This window comes from Desarmillaria tabescens (assembly GCF_030435595.1).
Source record: "Desarmillaria tabescens strain CCBAS 213 chromosome Unknown EV420scaffold_23, whole genome shotgun sequence".
Taxonomy (NCBI): domain Eukaryota; kingdom Fungi; phylum Basidiomycota; class Agaricomycetes; order Agaricales; family Physalacriaceae; genus Desarmillaria; species Desarmillaria tabescens.
Genome location: NW_026848322.1, coordinates 198,358 through 215,286, shown reverse-complemented (window position 1 = coordinate 215,286; position 16,929 = coordinate 198,358). Strand labels below are relative to the sequence as shown.

At 48.7% G+C, this 16,929-nt stretch overlaps 6 protein-coding genes across 6 annotated transcripts; 2 read left to right on the top strand and 4 right to left on the bottom strand.

Annotated features, from left to right (window-relative positions):
• Positions 1–170: 170 nt before the first annotated feature.
• Positions 171–3,285, top strand: EV420DRAFT_1551270 (salt tolerance down-regulator-domain-containing protein). The gene is made up of 4 exons (XM_060473473.1): positions 171–650; positions 708–1,467; positions 1,516–1,733; positions 1,784–3,285. The coding sequence occupies exons 1-4, from the start codon at positions 241–243 to the stop codon at positions 3,192–3,194; spliced, it is 2,799 nt and encodes a 932-aa protein (XP_060329374.1). The 5' UTR covers positions 171–240; the 3' UTR covers positions 3,195–3,285.
• Positions 3,286–7,842, bottom strand: EV420DRAFT_1551268 (uncharacterized protein). Its single transcript, XM_060473472.1, has 16 exons — positions 7,372–7,842; positions 7,247–7,322; positions 7,040–7,198; positions 6,566–6,991; positions 6,227–6,516; positions 6,053–6,174; positions 5,844–6,004; positions 5,695–5,796; positions 5,533–5,645; positions 4,803–5,475; positions 4,664–4,752; positions 4,074–4,613; positions 3,965–4,022; positions 3,625–3,748; positions 3,485–3,564; positions 3,286–3,435 (listed from the first exon to the last, which is right to left on the bottom strand). The coding sequence occupies exons 1-16, from the start codon at positions 7,654–7,656 to the stop codon at positions 3,305–3,307; spliced, it is 3,429 nt and encodes a 1,142-aa protein (XP_060329373.1). The 5' UTR covers positions 7,657–7,842; the 3' UTR covers positions 3,286–3,304.
• Positions 7,843–8,311: 469 nt separating this feature from the next.
• On the bottom strand, positions 8,312–8,924 carry EV420DRAFT_1480932 (uncharacterized protein; the record flags this gene model as incomplete). The annotated part of the gene is made up of 2 exons (XM_060469721.1): positions 8,312–8,437; positions 8,613–8,924. 2 exons carry the CDS (start codon positions 8,922–8,924, stop codon positions 8,312–8,314), a joined length of 438 nt encoding a protein of 145 aa, XP_060329372.1.
• Positions 8,925–9,917: 993 nt separating this feature from the next.
• On the top strand, positions 9,918–11,730 carry EV420DRAFT_1551259 (uncharacterized protein). The gene is made up of 3 exons (XM_060473471.1): positions 9,918–10,156; positions 10,221–11,380; positions 11,436–11,730. The coding sequence occupies exons 2-3, from the start codon at positions 10,270–10,272 to the stop codon at positions 11,693–11,695; spliced, it is 1,371 nt and encodes a 456-aa protein (XP_060329371.1). The 5' UTR covers positions 9,918–10,156; positions 10,221–10,269; the 3' UTR covers positions 11,696–11,730.
• Positions 11,624–13,575, bottom strand: EV420DRAFT_537705 (uncharacterized protein). Its single transcript, XM_060482497.1, has 12 exons — positions 13,338–13,575; positions 13,243–13,275; positions 13,173–13,192; positions 13,108–13,122; positions 13,015–13,053; positions 12,866–12,951; positions 12,707–12,815; positions 12,485–12,653; positions 12,301–12,436; positions 12,209–12,248; positions 12,119–12,150; positions 11,624–12,064 (listed from the first exon to the last, which is right to left on the bottom strand). The coding sequence occupies exons 1-12, from the start codon at positions 13,417–13,419 to the stop codon at positions 11,833–11,835; spliced, it is 993 nt and encodes a 330-aa protein (XP_060329370.1). The 5' UTR covers positions 13,420–13,575; the 3' UTR covers positions 11,624–11,832.
• Positions 13,576–14,469: 894 nt separating this feature from the next.
• Positions 14,470–16,163, bottom strand: EV420DRAFT_537703 (histidine phosphatase superfamily). Its single transcript, XM_060482496.1, has 8 exons — positions 16,047–16,163; positions 15,796–15,997; positions 15,704–15,746; positions 15,607–15,650; positions 15,364–15,551; positions 15,102–15,309; positions 14,953–15,036; positions 14,470–14,906 (listed from the first exon to the last, which is right to left on the bottom strand). Exons 1-8 carry the CDS (start codon positions 16,065–16,067, stop codon positions 14,860–14,862), a joined length of 837 nt encoding a protein of 278 aa, XP_060329369.1. The 5' UTR covers positions 16,068–16,163; the 3' UTR covers positions 14,470–14,859.
• Positions 16,164–16,929: the final 766 nt, after the last annotated feature.

The following is a 16,929-nucleotide window of genomic DNA, read 5'->3' as shown; positions in this document are numbered from 1 at the left end:
AGTCATATTTTCTACCAGCTCTCTGTCTGTATTCTGGCGTCAAGAACTCGTAGAGATTAATCAGTCAATGATATCTCACTGTACTCATAAAATTTTCAGTACTTGACTTTTTGACTCGACAAGGTAATTCGGGATTCCAGGGTTAGGGTTCCAAATTTGGAATTATGCACGCGCCACCTGCTTACATATGCTTTTCACTTCATTTCCCGACCTGCACCTTGAATATTCCATTGACGGACGATGGCGCCGGTAGGAAGGCAGCCCAGTCAGGTATCCATTGGGAAAAAGCCTATGGCGTATCCTACGACTCAGCCGCAGGCGACACAAGCGCCAGCGAAGAGCGCACGCGCCGCATCGAAAGCACCGATTCCACCAAATGCGTACAACAATAACACGACGACGAACGCCCACCATCACCCGTCGCCACCACCGCCAAAGCGACCGCCAGCAACGACGGCGCCGAGTACGAAAGCCAATAAAATCTGGAGCACGAGCAGCACGGAGGAGCGTGAGCGGATCAAGGATTTCTGGCTCGGTCTTGGCGAGGAAGAGCGCCGGAATCTCGTCAAGATTGAAAAAGATACGGTACTGAGGAAGATGAAGGAGCAACAGAAGCACAGCTGTAGCTGCGCTGTCTGTGGGAGGAAGAGGTGAGTCTATCAAAGGAATATTTCTGTCTTTTTATTTCTGTACTTAACTATTTACAGAAACGCCATCGAAGAAGAGTTGGAGGTGCTGTACGATGCATACTACGAGGAGCTCGAACAGTATGCTCACCTCCAGCAGCGGTACGTCTCTTCGGGTGGCCCTCCGCCACCAGGACCAGGACCTTTTCCTGGTTCAGTCGAGCTCGACAAGCACGGCGCTGTCATTAACCACAACCCGAAGAAGACAACAGCAAAGCGGCCTCAGCAGGTGCAGCAGCAGCAACGGAAATCGGGTGTGGTGGCGCCACCGCCAACTCCCAATCGTACGAAGCAGCGGCATAAGCATCCGAGCGAGTTCGATGACGACGACGAAGAGGAAGAAGGAGAGGAGGAAGAGGAAGAAGAGGAAGAGGAATACGAAGTCATGGACGAGGAAGAAGGCGACGACGAGTACGAGGAAGACGAGGAGGAGGAAGAGGCACCCCCAGCCAAGGTAAAACCTCCGGCGCAGCCACAACCGCCACCAGCGAAACCCGCTCGAGATGGTCTGTTCAGCCTTGGGAGCAGTCTGACCGTCACGGGCCCAGGGAATATCCTCACGGTTGCCGACGATCTGCTCAAGAACGACGGACAGAAGTTTCTCGAGATGATGGAGCAGCTGGCTGAGCGGCGAATGCAGCGAGAGGAAGAGGCTGCAGGCGACGTCGAGAGCGACAGTGAAGATGAAGATGATGAAGATGACGACGACGAAGACGGCGAGGGTGATGAAGATGATGACGAGGACGAGGACGATGATGAGGAAGACGATGAGGAAGAGGAGGTGCGATTGAATTGACTATATCTGATTGTGATATCTTACTCGTTTCAGATTCTCACCGAAGAGCAGAAGATGGAAGAAGGCAAGCGCATGTTCTCCATCTTTGCGGCGCGAATGTTCGAGCAGCGAGTGCTCCAGGCATATCGGGAAAAGGTAGCGCAGGAGAGACAACTGCAGCTACTCCGCGAACTCGAGGATGAGGACAAGCTGACAAAGGAGAAAGAGATGAAGAAGCAGCGGGAGAAGGAAAAGAAAAAGGACAAGAAGCGGTGCGTGGCATAAGCATCTGAACGTATAACTTGACCTGATGCCCTTGCAGACAGCAGAAACAGGCCAAAGAGTCGGAAAAAGCGCAGAAAGCTGCTTCCAAGGCTGCGGAAGAAGCGGAAGCCAAGGCGAGACAGCTGCAATTGGAGAATGAACAGCGCAAAAGGCGAGAAGAGGAGCGGCTGAAGAGAGAGACTGCGAGAAAGGCGCTCGACGAGGAAAGGGCGAAGAAGGAGGAGGAAAGGAAGAAGAGGATTGCTGAGGAGCGTGAGCGAGATGAGAAGAGGAAGAAGGAAAAGGCTGAGAAGGAGAGACTAGAGCGTAAGGCTAGGGAAGAGAAAGAGAAAGCTGAGCGAGAAAAGGCTCGAAAAGAAAAGGAAGAGCGCGAGAAGGAAGAGCGACTTGAACGAGAGAAGAAGGCTGCGAAAGAGAAGGAAGAACGCGAAGCCAAGGAAAAGGAGCTCAAGGAAAAGGAAGTCAAGGAGAAAGAGCGTTTGGCGACATTGGTGGCGCAGCAACAGCAACAGCAGCAGCAACAACAACAGCGCGTCAAGAATGCACGCGCCAGTGCTCCACCTACGTCGCCAAGGAACCCATCGTCCTCGTCCTCGTCTGGCAATGGTCCAAGCCAGCCTCGAGGCGGTGTCAACGGTGTCTCTTCGAAGAAGATCCTCAACAAACCGTCTCCCAGCACTATGCCGGTCGCATCCTCGTCTTCGAGCTCGTCGTCGATGCCGCGAGCTCCTCGGCCAATCCTTGCTCAACCCCTCCCTCCCGCGACGCCTCAAATCCCACAGATCCCGCCTTCTCAGACGCCCATCTACATCCCGCAGCAAGCAGCCATGTCTCCTCGCGTTCCAGCGTTCGTGCCTCCCTTTGGTGGCTTCACCGCCCCACCACAGCCGCTCCAGCCGTCTCCGATGCCGAGGAACTTTCCCCTTAGTGCTGGTCCTGCGTTCGAGACTCACAACCACACTCATTACGCCCCGCCGCCTCCACGAGCGCCGCCTCAGCCGATCGGGCCTCCACCCAAGAGCCGTCGCACGTCGACGTCTGTGGACCCAGGGCCAATCACGCGTCCTGTGATCGCGCCCATTGCTCGTCCTGAAGGCGGCGGAAGTGGCTCTGGATCTCCGAATAGACGTTCTCCGAGTCCTAAGGGTGTCGTTCTGGGTTCGTCGGCTTTGGCTGCGGACGACGACGAGGTCGTTGGCGGAGGAAGCGGACGACGAGGGAGCGCTAATCCGTCTTGGGGGACGAACGAGGCGCCGAGGACGCCTTGGGGTCCTCCGGTCCCGCCTGTGTCGATTCATCCAGCATATGTTCCTGGTAATCGTAATGCACCTCCTTTAAGCGCTGGCGGGCTCTGGGCTGCGCCTTCACAGGAGTGGCATCCCGCTACAGCATCGCCAGGTCAGGCAGGGTTCTTTGCGAGCGCGTATAACGCGTCGCCGCCTCATTAAGCCGTGGTTTTTTCATTGCTTCATCAACTCTAGCACAATCATTTACTTTTTTAACTCACGTAGCCAGAAGAATACATTATCAATATCCAAATGGTGTGGTATCTGTGTGATCATAGTTTACTTGATGCGGCTGGTGCGACTCTACTCCGAATGAGTTTGATTATATACAGTGGTAGCGCGCTGATGGCGACGATGACGGCAACCTTCCATCCAAATCCCAGTGTAACAACGAATGAGAGATCTGTGGGTGGTGAGATGCCTGACACAACCGGTTGACGAAAGAGACCTACCAAAGTATTCAGGCAGAAAGGCAATGCTAATAATATAGAAGAACAGGGTAACAATTTCTGATACTACCATATAGAGGTGCCTGAAAATCGTTGTCACCAGGTCAGGGAAAGAAGGTTCTGAAGACGTAAGGGCTACCCACCATGTTGTGATCTCCAGAGCCACCATGATAAGTTCGTTAAGAATAAGCGCCGTGAAGGATATTGAGACGATGTGCAAAAACTCATTCTCGAACAGGACCAAGGACATGATCATTATCGCCGCACCTATCAGTTTCGATCAGTTCACACCGGAAACCCAGAATACAGAACGGCCCGATGATGTTTCCGAAACTCAAGTACGCAATCCCGCGTATTCCATTATGTGGATCATGCGCCCAGGACGGGATAATGTGACTGAGCTTCGGAAGGCATAATCGGAGCGAACTGAATTTCTGAATTCCTAGAGTGGTCGTTTGCGTACTCTTGGTGGGAGTCTCTTACCTTGATATAGACTGATCATCAGCCACTGAAAAAAAGTCTTATACGACAAGGCTCGACCCTAAGTCTTTGATGAGCGTTATCCGGCATGAACTGAGATATGACAGTATACCTTAGTCAACTCCTTGTATAACTCGGGGTATAGCAGTGCAACATCTTCATCCACGTCGCGATCCAACACGAGCGAGAACACAGGAGCCATCGTGTAAACCGTCGCATACCCAACCATCAGCCATCCCTGATAAAGCGCAATGGGAGCAAAATAAAAGATGGCCGAGAACACAGCTTGCATAATTGAGATGATCAACCCCCGGTGGATGACAAACTGTGCGAGCTTCGCTGAGCGACGATAAGAATTCCTCCCGTGCCAGAGCAGTAGCTTCGTCAGGTGGCTGAACTGGGTAACGGAAAAGTCTGCTGCGAGAGAGGCTTGTTTGCCTTCTTTTCCGACGATACCGACCCCTACATCAGCAGCCTGGATCATGCTGACATCGTTACCACCGTCACCAATACAGCACACGCGTTTCTTTGTATGTTTCCTGATGAGACGTGCTACGTCCGCTTTCTGGGTCGGTGAGCAACGGCAAGCAACCACCGCAGATAGTTTGGTTGCGATTTCGATGAACTCATTTTTGAAGAGATTGAGACACAACTATTTGCGTAATATCAGCAAAAGCGCAGTCAAAACTTCGATAAATATACCTGCAACGATTCTCCGTCAATAACAAGACAACAATCTAATTTTGACTGCAAGAATTCCAACTGGTCCCGAACCTCATCTGAGGTCTTCACTAGAGATCTTGTTTAGCACCAGAGGAACCAGAATAGAAAGTACGCCTACACTTGGAAACCTCATGAATGTACTGATTTCGAGCAACCAGCTTCGTCGAGATAGCTATACACCTTGCGGTTTCGATTTTGTCTCCCGTCAACATCCAGATCTTGATTCCGGCGTTCCTAAGAAGTTCCAACGTCGACTTTACATCGTCCTGGAGCTTATCCTCGACACCCGTCAATCCTAGGAGCTCGAGATCATGTTCCAAGTACTCCGATACTACTGCAGCCATAGCCTCGTTCCGTCCTTCCAGCTTGACACTGGCATCATGATATCGCTGCTTGAACTCGTTATACGATTGGCCACTCAACCGCTTCCTGGCCATCACGAGTGTACGCAACCCCTCACGGGCCATATTGGCCGTCTCTTCCTCTAACCAGTCATTCCGTTGGACAATCTTAGCCATGACAACATCAGCACCCTTCTGTAGGAAGGTGATCTCCCCCGTCTGGACATCTTGAACAACGATACCCATGCGCTTTGATTCTGACGTGAAAGGGAATATGTCGAGCACTTCGAAGACGATCCTCGATCCGGTGGGTGTCTGTAGCTCAATCTTGGTACGATCTCTGAACACTAAGGTGAGGCCGATGGACTGCGTCCATTGCACAATAGCGACTTCATCAGGGGAGGAAGCCTGATAGGTGACTGAACCATCATCATTGGTAACCGGGGTGACCTGAGTAAATATATTGATCATTAAAGAATGCTCTGGAAAGTGATTAAAAAGCCCTACATTATGGCACAGTGCCAGACTCAAAACGACATCGCGCACTCGTGATGACATGTCCCTTCGTCCACGCGTGGCTAGTTGGGCTCCTGTGGGTATCGTACCCTGACGCGCATGCGCTATAAAGAGTGTTAGACCAGAGAAGCCAATTGAATCGAGGTAGAATACATTGATCAGCACCGAACGCTACGGCTAGTTGATGAGCGACTTCGTCCATGGAATCAAAGCCATACGACATGGTTCCCATATGAAGCTTCTTCATTTCCATCTCTAAGTGCTGCGTAAGATACTATCAACCGGCAAGAATTTTTTCGCACCATTCTGTGTCAGTGTACCAGTCTTGTCGCTCAGCAGATACTCGATCCTCCCCAGTTCCTCGGGCAACGTGCTGGTCCGTACTATCGTGTTTGGGATCTCGGAATCATTCATTATTTGTTGCGCGTATACAGTTTTGCCCATGTCTAAATTGACACGTAAACTGGGCACCATTTAGATAGCGGCATAAAGTGCATTGCAAGCGACATACCTGATGGGAATGATAGACGAGAAGAGAATCAAGAAACGGAAAACGTAGATGTACCAAGAGCCCCTGAATCCGTTGAGCGCGACCAGAACCAAGGATAGTGCGAATGTCACAGCACAAAGAATCTGATAGAGTATATATGAGGACACTACATTGCTTTCAAACAGGAGCACAAACCTTGGCCAGCTTGTTGATCTCCAGGTCCAGCAAGCCGACCTTCGTCTCCGGATGACTGGTGTTCATGACAGCCCGTGTTTCGGCGCCGGTGTAGACGATAAATCCGACCGCATTTCCGGCAGCGAGAACTGTGTTGGACCATAACATGTTCTCCGCAGTTAATGGTGCTACCGAAGGTAGTAACGGATGTAAGGGAACGTCGGATTGGCTTTGTGACAAAGCCTGATGAGGAGGATTATTGAGGGTAAATGTGCCAATAAATGAGTGGATATCCTTGATGGGTGCATCAGCTGAAATTTTATTAGTTCAGAACGTGACGGCAAGGTAGTTGGAACTTGCCATATATCTCAGCATCAAGCCTTACGAGGTCGCTCTCGTCTAACTTTTGACATTCTGGTATTGCGACTCGCAACTTCCAATCTGTCTCTCCGTCAAGTTGGTCGGTACGGATAAAACATGTTCCAGAGGCATCCGATGTATGTAGTAGAACCATATCAGCTGGTACTCGTTGATTCTTCTCTAGCCTGACTAAATCACCGACGCGTAGAGAGGATGAAGGGACAGAACGTGTATTTGCGTGCGTGTCAAGGTATGTATTGTGGTGAGAGGTTCCGCTTTCAGAAGCTGAAGGGGGTTCAATGACGAGATACTTCTGTGAGTTTGCTTCTCGGTCCCGAAGGTAGCGCTTGTAATCATCGTACGCCTCTTTTCCCATCGTGACAAAAAGGACAAACGCAAGAGGCGCGATGGACGTAACAATAAATCCTAGTCTATGGTCAGAATATACACGGATGTAGAATGCAGACAGCATACCGATCTTCAGCGCCGGTATAAACTGAGACAGAGCCACCAGCAGGAAGTATAGGTTGAAGAAGAACTTGAATTGTTCATAGAAAACGATGGGGAAGAATGTAAAGGCATTATACTTTTGATTACGGACAATATTTGGAGGAAACTGCGACTGTAATTTGTCTGAAAGACCGGTGAGGATATTCACTGGTACAACGGCTACATACACACCTGGTGGCCGGAATGGTACTGTACGCGACTTGTCCTTCTGTGAGCCCCTACCCTTGGATAATATTGAAGCAGATCTCTGGTACGGCATTAGCGTGCACAACACCCTGAAAGTGCCAATAACATACGGGTTTCTGGACTTCTCTGAGCGGCGTTTCCTCGACATATCCTTCCTCCTCATCGTACACTTCCCCTCCCAGCAAACTGGCCGCTTCTTCTGGATCATCTGCATAGCGGTCTTTGCGTGACTTCTTCCCTGCCTTCCTCGCGGACGCAATTGGACTAGGCATTGTGGTTTGGTTCTCGGGAGAATCTGCCGACCCAGGGCCAGCTTCGATATCAATATCGTTTAGTTGAGTGTATCCAGCGCGATTCTTGTGTTTCCGGAGAGGATGAAGGGGGATATCTGTCATGAACTACCGTCCCGTATTGCCGCCAAATACTACGCTCAGTGCCCGGTAAGACGTCGGGCCTTGAAATTGGAGTTAGAAGAGAAAGGAAAAGACGGCCTGGGCCGTAGAGATGTGAATGGCGGGAGGGAACTCAGGGGAGGAAGTCGTGCTCGACGTCAACGTCAACGTTGAAAGTGTTTAGATCGCATGTCGCAAGCAAGCATCGACACAGCCGCACAGTGCTCGGCTTTTCGGTCCGGGATCCGGACTCCTTTCTTGCTTTACATTGTTGGCAGTTAGCCGAGATCGATAATTGCGAGCGTTAGCGAGCATACATTGACTATGCATGAGGCCCAGCCAAATTCCTTCGCCAAGCACGAACAAACATACGCCGGGCAGATTCCTGCCTCCCCTGGAACTCCCTGGAATCGTCTTTTTTTTTTGCTCGCTTCTTCTTCAATTCTATAGGGATTCCTTATTAGCGCGAGGTTCAGGTGGCGAAAGGAATTATTTATTGCTTGCGGTGTCTCGACGGGTATTTTCCGGTTTATCACTGCTCGCTTGTTTTTTTCTGTTTCTGCTATTACAAGCACAACAGTCGGTCTCAAGAGAACTTCCCATACTACGAACGCTAACGCTCGCTCTTGTGGGTTCTCCACTGTCTATATTTCATTCCTCATCCCCAATATGCTGCTGCATCCAGCTTATTCTCTCCGTCAATCAGGCTGTCAGTGCATCGAGATTCGAGACTCAAAAGGTCGTTAAGGAAAAATTTTGACTTCTCATCATGCAGTAACTTTTCCTAATTGGCAGGTAATGGATAAGTCACAATTAACCGGATAAATATTGTATGAGAAGAACATTATAGAGCGCCGTAGAACTATATATTCCTCCAAGCTAGCATATCTTATCTACTTTCCTCGTTATTTCCTCAATCATAGCGCTGATAATTTGTGCTGCATAGAACTTCCCGGGACCCCCTGGACGCCTTTCCCAGCCAAATACGCATATGCTTGTGCCTCCTTATTCAACGCAGTCTTTGTTTCATCCCTTTCGGGGGATACTGGCGACGCGCCTAACTTCGATGGCAGCGCACCAAAGGAAGCCTTTGTAGACGTGGACGAAGGGGACGGTGACTGAGTACGCGAACGAAGGAATGATGGAAGGAAAGGTTTCGATGTCTCAGAGGTTTTCGATTTCTTCGGTATGGGGGAAGGTACATGGCCGCCAAATCCATAGGTGGATTGGAGTTCTGCGAAAGCAGAGGAGTAGTCTTTCTGAGAAGACATAAGAGGTTACGTCGGCCGCGATGTCTGGGTCGAAACGAAGGACGCCGTTGAAGAGTTAGATGACGAGTTCGAAGAGAACATGATTGTGATGTGTTATGGATCTGCCGAAATCCGGAGATGCGAGCACGAGGCGAGGAGTAGTGATCGAAGTGAGGTAAGATTAATTAGGAATGATGTACGTCGTTAGAGAATATATTGGATTCCGGCGAGGGTTCGTGAGGAGACCTGAGTGGTCCAGTTTGCGAAATAAAGGAAATCAGCAAGCGCGAAGCAATTACTGAGGGAAGTAGCCGGTAAGCGCGGAGCAATTACCGATATAGAAGGCCTGTAAGCGCGAAGCTATTACGGGCCGTGGGTGAAGGCAAGCGCTAAGCGTAACCTTCGGATTGGTATTGGAAAGCGCTAGGCGTATCCAATGGGTTGTTCAGCAAGCGCTAGGCGTAACTGAGGGTTCACGCAGTGTGAGGGTACTGGAAGTAGTAGATTGGTCAAGTCTCTTTAATACAATGTTATCTACAAGTTTATATACTAAGGAAATGTTCGAGTCATTATTATTCTACAATGTTCTATAATATTCTAGTATCAATACGAAGAATAGAGAAAGTAAGAGAAAGTACGAGCGAGTCACTACTAGGACCGAGAAGGCCGAGTTCGGGCATGTGTTGACTCATGCACCGAATCAGTGGATACCCAATATCCATAACATGATGATAGAAGAAAGATGGATAGGCGTGGCCCTGAGTCACTGTTGGTGTAGGCAGAGGCGTATATTGGCCTTATTTGAGTGTGCTGAGCTATCTTATACCCTTTAACGACACTAACCCACATGGGATACTTCAAACGAGTCATCATATAGCGCTACCGCTTCTATGGCTCCAACAGCATTTTCACAGCAATACCCGTCCCAAACGGATTCATTGGACCTTTTTCGGGTGATACAAATCTCCAACTAGATAAAAGGATGAACAGCATTTACTCATCCAGGCACATTCAAGATAACAGCACCGAAAGTTTGTCGAGAACCCGCCGTTGTCGGCGGACGCGACAAATAGCATTTCAACGAACTCGGGCCGTCCGCCGGCTTTCTATTTTAGCAGAATAAATCACAGGTGTGTCGATGACGTTTTCCAGCGGGTTTTCCTGAGACTTCCTTTCCTTCCATCCTCCTCACCTCGTCTCGTCTCTAACTTACGAATTTGAATATCTTCTTCCTGGGTTACAGGCAAATACAGGTAATTCTTGAATGTTTCACTGGCGATCATCCATTCATTGTCCCAAAATTCTTCAATGCCATAGACTTGCGAATTCGGAATAGGCATACATTAACGCGGTACCAGACATTCTCATGCCGATTTTTTCTAGAGACAACGGCGACGATAATGGCGAATTATGTGGAGTAAAGAAAGCCGGGGACATCATAGCATGCGTATTCTGGTTGATTCCAATGTCTATGGTCGGCATACTGATCGGGTACGGGATCCTTTTTGGTTGCTTCTTCCCCCTTTGCGCCGAATTGTACAACAAGACCGTCGCATCTTATACTGCCTACCATCAAGAGTACCTGCCCACTTTCATCGAATTCTACGCCTACGCCGGGATTCTCCACCCCCTACGCCGTATACGCGTCTGCTGGCGTAGCCTTATCTCGAAATTTCGGAAAAATGCCACAACGCTGAACGTACCCCGAGAATGCACCTTTCCCCAAGAACTATTCGAAATCATAATAAACTTCTGTTATCCTCACAGACAGACCCTTCTCACCTGCAGTCTCGTATGCAAAGCATGGGTCCCGACCAGCCGGCGTCTATTATGGATACACGTTCATTCGGGCGACCGCGTGCGACAATTAGTGAAGCTCTTGAACTCGCCGGATAGTGCCATATCTCCTTACGCTCAGAAAGTTTCGCTTTCGATGTACACGAAACAGGACAGGCTGATGAGATATCGACACGCCCTCCGCACCCTTGCTAATGCCGACTCCAGGATAATCCGAGCGAAAATTACTGGACAGTCTTTAGAACCAGCGAGAGCACTACGTCGTTATTTCCCACACCTCAGACGTCTTTCCTTCAGCTATGAGGATAAAGGTGACATAGAAGAGACATCCGCCGCCAATTTCAGGCGCATCCTCCTGTATTCGAGTCTTTTCTGTGACCTCCAGCACCTTTCAATCCAGTTCAACAGGCAGGGAAATAGTACCGAGGATATCCCACTTTCGTCACTGGAAGAGATAACCCTTCCTGCGGGTTTGCGTTCGCTCTCGATAAAAACCTGGAACAAGGATTTCTTATGTTGGATAAAAAGGCATCGTGCTACACTTAGGCTAACGACTTTCAAACTGAAAGTTGATAGCCACTGGCAGAGCGCACTGGATTCACACCTCATCAGCGCCATATTGAGACCCTGTCGCACCTCTCTTCAGTTCGTCACTCTAACGATTTTCGAATGTAAAAATGGTGCGGTCGCAGGTTTGAAGAACGGCATCAAGTAAAACTCATTTCTCATTTTTAGGTTTCCTCAATCTTGATTACCTGACAGAACTTCGGGTAGTCGTGTTTTACGTCTATCACATCCCCTCTTCAAAGGCTACGCTGTCATCACTGAACTCAAGCCACATTGAAAATATCACGATCTTGACACGCGATGGGGAAAATATGACACGCGACTATTTTGATCAGTTCATGACTGGAATTAGCTTCAGTTTTTCGTATGGGAAATCAGGATTGCGACGATATGTTCCATCTATCGTCGGTAGTAGCCATGATATTTAATGTTTGATTCATAATGTCCGACCTTATTTGGCCCTCATGTTATATCTCATGTATATCGTATTAAGAATAATTTACTAGAAGGCACCAAATAGCGATCTACACGATACAAGGAGCTTGTTTAATTCATTCACTCGTCTTCATTTCTTCTGATATGAATTTACATTCTCGGTCGCACGCGAATCAACTGTCACCCCTTGAAAGGTCAAGGGGTATAGACTGTTAACTTGCCCAGTCTCAGTAACCTCCTGGGGAGCAGTGGTGTTCTCTTGGGTCCAGGGGAATTGTAGCGTTATCATATCCCGAGAAGTCGCTTTGCGCAGGTTGATGAGCATACGGGTAGTAAGTACTCCTATTGCCGCATGGAACGGGCTGGTGAATGAGAATATATTCAGATCGAAGCAAAGGTTAGAGCTCGAAACGCACCCAAAACTGAACCACGGTATCTTAGTCACTCCCTAAGACGATGCGGAGGTCAGTTGTGGAGTTCTTTGATGCAGAGAAGATGCTACCCACGACGACCATGAGATTGTTGAATACCAGTATGCACGATATTCTGATTACAAGCGAGATCAGGGAGGAAATAGTCAAATGGACAGGAAACTTACGCCAAAAAGTAAAGGATATTGTCTCGGAGCAAAATGGAGTGAAGAGATTTCCGATGTCCTCTCATCATGCTGTTCAACAAAAATCCGACTGTCTTCATAATTGCAAAACCGAAAAGGACGATTTCGTATGCAGTTGCTTTTATGAATAAGAGGTGATTCTCAATTGTCGTAGTGACAAACTTACCTGGTACCCATTGGGCCCATTCTATCCCAGTATGAACCGACGGACACCCGGGCAGAGGTAGTCGGACCGCATCGGCAATGAGTCCACCTTGTCTCACAACATTATGAATCAATATCCATAGGAATGCAGCAATGGAACTCGCAAACAGAAAGCCGTGGATGGCGGCCACCTTGAGATGGATTCAAACTATGGATTCAGTACCATTCGCAACTAAAAAAATACCTTTTTCGAACACCCGAACAAAGTGTAAACGCGTAATTGCATGACAATCTCGACGGACCAAAGGGCTATGGCACCAGTGATGCGAGTGATAGCATTTACTGCTACGCACCTACTTGAATGTGACAATGTGTTATGTAGCGGGAGAAGAGAAGAGCTCACAGGTCGTCAGAAGGTACTCCGGGAATGGAAAAGACATGTATCTGAATGGCGTCGAAAGCGAGCAACGAGATACTGTAGTATCGAACCTAGGAAACATCAGCCTGACTCAAGGACAGATTTCCATGGAGAGGTATCGGTGAGCAGCGCACCCATAAAAACAGGATCTTCCCTATGTTTCGTTTTTGTGGCTGGGGGTAGTGATAATTAAATTCGTAGGTAAAGCCACCGCAACTCAGTCTTACCCAGATATATCGTATCTAAGAAAATAAAATCAAAAATGTGTCAGAGATCGAGGGCCATCACATACCTCATCTTCCAATGTCACAACTTCGCCAATATCAGCAGAGCGTACTGCAATAAAAAAAAGGAACACTTGCGGTAGTCATGTACGATCCATGTGAGGCCAACGACTGCCAGGGTTATACAGTCAGCTGATCTCAAAGCTCTAGCCACACGAAAAGGCGGTACTTACGGACGATGTGAAGAGGGATCAGATTTCCTCGGTACAAATCAGCGAACTCGTCGTTCTCGTCGTTCGCAGTCCCATTAGCCATCGTGCGGCAGGATGTGGGTTGCCCACCTCCGGCCTTCTGGATATTTATGCTATCCTTATCCTGGTATAAATGCGGATAGAGAACAGCCAATAGTACTAGGTACTAAGTAACAGCGCCCTGAGTTCTCCTGAATAATGATCGGAAGGATTCTGTGCATTCATTTTATCAGCTATAGCGATGACTTCAGGGCGAATAATTGAATACCGCCAGGCAATCAGGACATGATCTGCAACAACCAAGATATTTGAACAAAAGCGCAACAAATGATGCGACACAAAAATGTACAACTAAATTCCGGTAAGCAGAAATACCCCTAGACACAATTCAACTCGCCAGTGATCTCAGTCAAGTTGCAATGCTCCGCTCTAATCAGGGATAGCGTGTTCATAACTCGGTACCGACGACCTTTTTCAGAGTCGGGCGCAGGAAGACCGGGCTGCCGGCATACCGTGCCACCGATTTGAAGCTCACAGCCCTTTGGTTCTGTAAGTCCACAACTGTGACTATCGGTTTCCCATATTAGTTTCAGAGTCACCATAATTCCTGCCACCTACCTTATGGTCAGGACGTCATTCACTGGCAGGTGTCCCAACATTGGCCTTGAAACAATTCTCTAGCCGCTGCCTGCATAGCATTAACTGTGGGGCCTAATATTCACCTTTGCGCCGATGCTGCCATCGTAGGACCAGCAGATATGGCATCGTGACCAGCGTTGGTATACAACCTTGAACGAGCCGAGGAACAGGGCTCCTGGCAAGAAAGTCGGTAAATAATCGGTAACTTTTCAAGCACCTGGATGAGATGTCAAGACTCACAAAGACTGCTCAATTCTAGAGACCGGTCGTACAGGCGCCCTCTGCGCTTGTTCTGGAGGTCTAGATTCTCGAACACCTGAGTCTGCTCTAGATACCCTCGTTCAACGTTGATATTTGTTGCATGGACGCTGAGATCATGCGCTAGATATGCGATGGTAAGAGACGCGCTAGTACATAACAGTACAGGACGCCAATTGACACCGTTACATTTCTGTAGGGCCTTGGTCAAAATCTTTCTCAATATACGCGCAGGTCCTGCATTCGGGCCCACACCCGCGGCGGAAATCTCAAGGGAGTCAATGTCTCGACATTAGGCATATAGATCACGCCTGTACGGAGGAACTATCAAGCCCCGAGGAAAGACAACCTATGCGGACAGTTCGGATTTCAACGCGGCGGCCTTCGGGCGAGAAAATTGGGTAGATTCCCGCGACCTTCTCCTCTTCTATCGAACTATCCATCACGGTACTGTGCAAGGAAAGTCCGGAAGAATGATTACTCACGTGTGCGAGCTCTTGTTTCCCTTTGTTCCCTGGCTTTCGGAGACAGCGCCGAAGATCAGATAGGTTCATGTTGTCAATGCATGGACCATAATTTACTGCGGGTATGGATAGGATAACAACTTCTAATTTTGTTCGCGTCTAACGCCTTTAACGACGACAGGTAACACACCTATCTTTGACTTAGTAAGGAAGATATGGGTATAAAAAAGACTGACCTCCTGTTGGCAGGGAATAAGTGTCCCTGCCCATGCATGCCAATAAACCGTTGATGATTCCGCCATGGGCGGTGATGGAGATGTCTATCGTGAATTGTATAATCAGCGTCTCGTGCCCTAGTACAGCTATCAAATATACCAACACTCACATGTACAACTGTCCAGAGAGAAAATTCTATCGAGTACGTTCTTTGCTCGGGCTTTTACCTCCATCTTCGTCTCTCGCACGTCAGGCTTCCATAAAACATCCTGCTCACTAAAACCGTCTTCCACGAGAAATTGCGGGTAATGTAGTTGAATCCAAGACAATGGGTGCCGTTTATCGCAAGTATGAACTCCGTATTCTTCCCGACAGTTCTGTTGGAACAAGGTTTTAGAAAAGAGGATACGAGGGTAGTGAAATTAACACACCTCGAGGACCAAAGGCTTACAAGCGACGGCGATGCCATCAAACGTGAGCAGGTATGTCCGCATGGCGCGTTGCAAGGGGCTACTGAAAGTCTTCTCGGGGAGAGGTATGCCATGATGTAGTTCCGTCTCCCATTCATTACGGGCATCCTTCGCTTGGGATTCGCCGAGAGGAGTCAACAAAGCATCAGCTATAACAGGATCGTTCAACAGGAGGCGAGCACTTCGTAACACGTATGAACATACGACCCCACGTAAGTTCACCGTCACCATTGAGTTTCGACCAGTAGCTATGGGAAACTATGTGAATTGAGCGTGACATCAGGTGTACCCTAACACTTACTCATCCCAGGCTTGCGTTCCGTACTTGGATTCGGCAACGTTGTCTGTCGACAGTCATCAGAACGAATCAATCGCCAAGTTAGTTCGACTTACGATAGCCTTGACCATGACGTCCAAGGAAAAATACTTTATAGAACACACTACTGGCGGAATCATTATTTAACCTCTCGACAGCAGATTTGAATGTCTTCCATCTGTCGGGAGACGCGTCGAGTAAGCCAAAACGAGGGGGGACAGCACCTATTGCCACAGGATCGGCGTCAACCGCATCCTGGCAAAAGAAACCGGACACAGTCTATGATACGGTACAGCTTTACTGAATTATATCTTGGGAGAGAGCTGACCTCGTACTCGATATCAAGCATGAATAGGAAGGACGTTCTGTCGGAGTTTCCTTCGGAGAATCAGATTGAACCTCAGTTACACGTCAGCGGCGTCTGCGGCCCGGACGAATATGTACGATCGTACGGTCGATACTACGAGTCAACAACAAGTGCGTGCGTCAGTGACTTATTGCTCACGACGTTTTAACGTAATGCGCCTTTATAGATAAGACAGTGATATAATGTTTATATCTCCCGGCCATCCCACGGACCAAGTTCGTTCTGTTGCGACAAATCGCTGAGTGATTGCACTTAGTACTACCCGGAACTGAGAATACTTTTTGATTAACAGGCATGTCGTTGCAGGTTGGACTTCTGTTCTTTCTTCCTTTTGGTCCTGGCTCTGCTGCTACTTCGAATCTATTTCGAGCCCTTTGTGCTTCAATAATCCACGGCTTGACATCCTTACTCGTCTCATGGTATTCCCATTTGCCCAAGCAGAAGTTTCAAGAATCCAACTGTCTCTGCGATTCTAGGGAGCGCGAAACTAGGCCATTCTAGCTTGTACGCCACAGGAACATCGCTTAGTGTCCTTGGTCCATGATACTCCGTTTTGTCTGGAAGAGATGATCGCAGCTAGAGAGAACTTCACGATTACGAGTGTTTTCCTCCATACGGTTCCACTAGCCCTCCCTGGCCCGTAGAGTGCTGATCGCCGCCGTTGTGCGACGTTCGGAACGATCGTGGAGTGTAGCAACATTTAATATCCGGATCGACAACAGCAAGAGCACAAATAGTCACAATTTTTATGTTCGTGAGCGACTTGGTTGTTCCTAATCTAGACACCGAAACCTTATCAGCTTCCGAGATGAAGTAAAACACTGGGGCGACCGACCTCCAGCTC

Excerpts from the sequence above, each read along its gene's own strand:
- EV420DRAFT_1551270 (XM_060473473.1), top strand. The coding sequence starts at position 241 with ATGGCGCCGGTAGGAAGGCAGCCCAGTCAGGTATCCATTGGGAAAAAG. Across the intron at positions 651-707 it reads GCTGTCTGTGGGAGGAAGAG|AAACGCCATCGAAGAAGAGT; the intron begins GTGAGTCTATCA and ends AACTATTTACAG. Across the intron at positions 1,468-1,515 it reads AAGACGATGAGGAAGAGGAG|ATTCTCACCGAAGAGCAGAA; the intron begins GTGCGATTGAAT and ends TACTCGTTTCAG.
- EV420DRAFT_1551268 (XM_060473472.1), bottom strand. The coding sequence starts at position 7,656 with ATGACAGATATCCCCCTTCATCCTCTCCGGAAACACAAGAATCGCGCT. Across the intron at positions 4,753-4,802 it reads CATTCATGAGGTTTCCAAGT|TGAAGACCTCAGATGAGGTT; the intron begins GTAGGCGTACTT and ends CAAGATCTCTAG. Across the intron at positions 3,749-3,964 it reads GATGATCAGTCTATATCAAG|GTGCGGCGATAATGATCATG; the intron begins GTAAGAGACTCC and ends CGAAACTGATAG.
- EV420DRAFT_1551259 (XM_060473471.1), top strand. The coding sequence starts at position 10,270 with ATGCCGATTTTTTCTAGAGACAACGGCGACGATAATGGCGAATTATGT. Across the intron at positions 11,381-11,435 it reads GATTTTCGAATGTAAAAATG|GTTTCCTCAATCTTGATTAC; the intron begins GTGCGGTCGCAG and ends TCTCATTTTTAG.
- EV420DRAFT_537705 (XM_060482497.1), bottom strand. The coding sequence starts at position 13,419 with ATGGCTAATGGGACTGCGAACGACGAGAACGACGAGTTCGCTGATTTG. Across the intron at positions 13,276-13,337 it reads GATCCCTCTTCACATCGTCC|TCGTTGGCCTCACATGGATC; the intron begins GTAAGTACCGCC and ends TAACCCTGGCAG. Across the intron at positions 12,065-12,118 it reads ATACCGTGGTTCAGTTTTGG|CCCGTTCCATGCGGCAATAG; the intron begins GTGCGTTTCGAG and ends CTCATTCACCAG.
- EV420DRAFT_537703 (XM_060482496.1), bottom strand. The coding sequence starts at position 16,067 with ATGCTTGATATCGAGTACGAG. Across the intron at positions 15,310-15,363 it reads GTAAGCCTTTGGTCCTCGAG|AACTGTCGGGAAGAATACGG; the intron begins GTGTGTTAATTT and ends TTGTTCCAACAG. Across the intron at positions 14,907-14,952 it reads TTATTCCCTGCCAACAGGAG|GTGTGTTACCTGTCGTCGTT; the intron begins GTCAGTCTTTTT and ends AGTCAAAGATAG.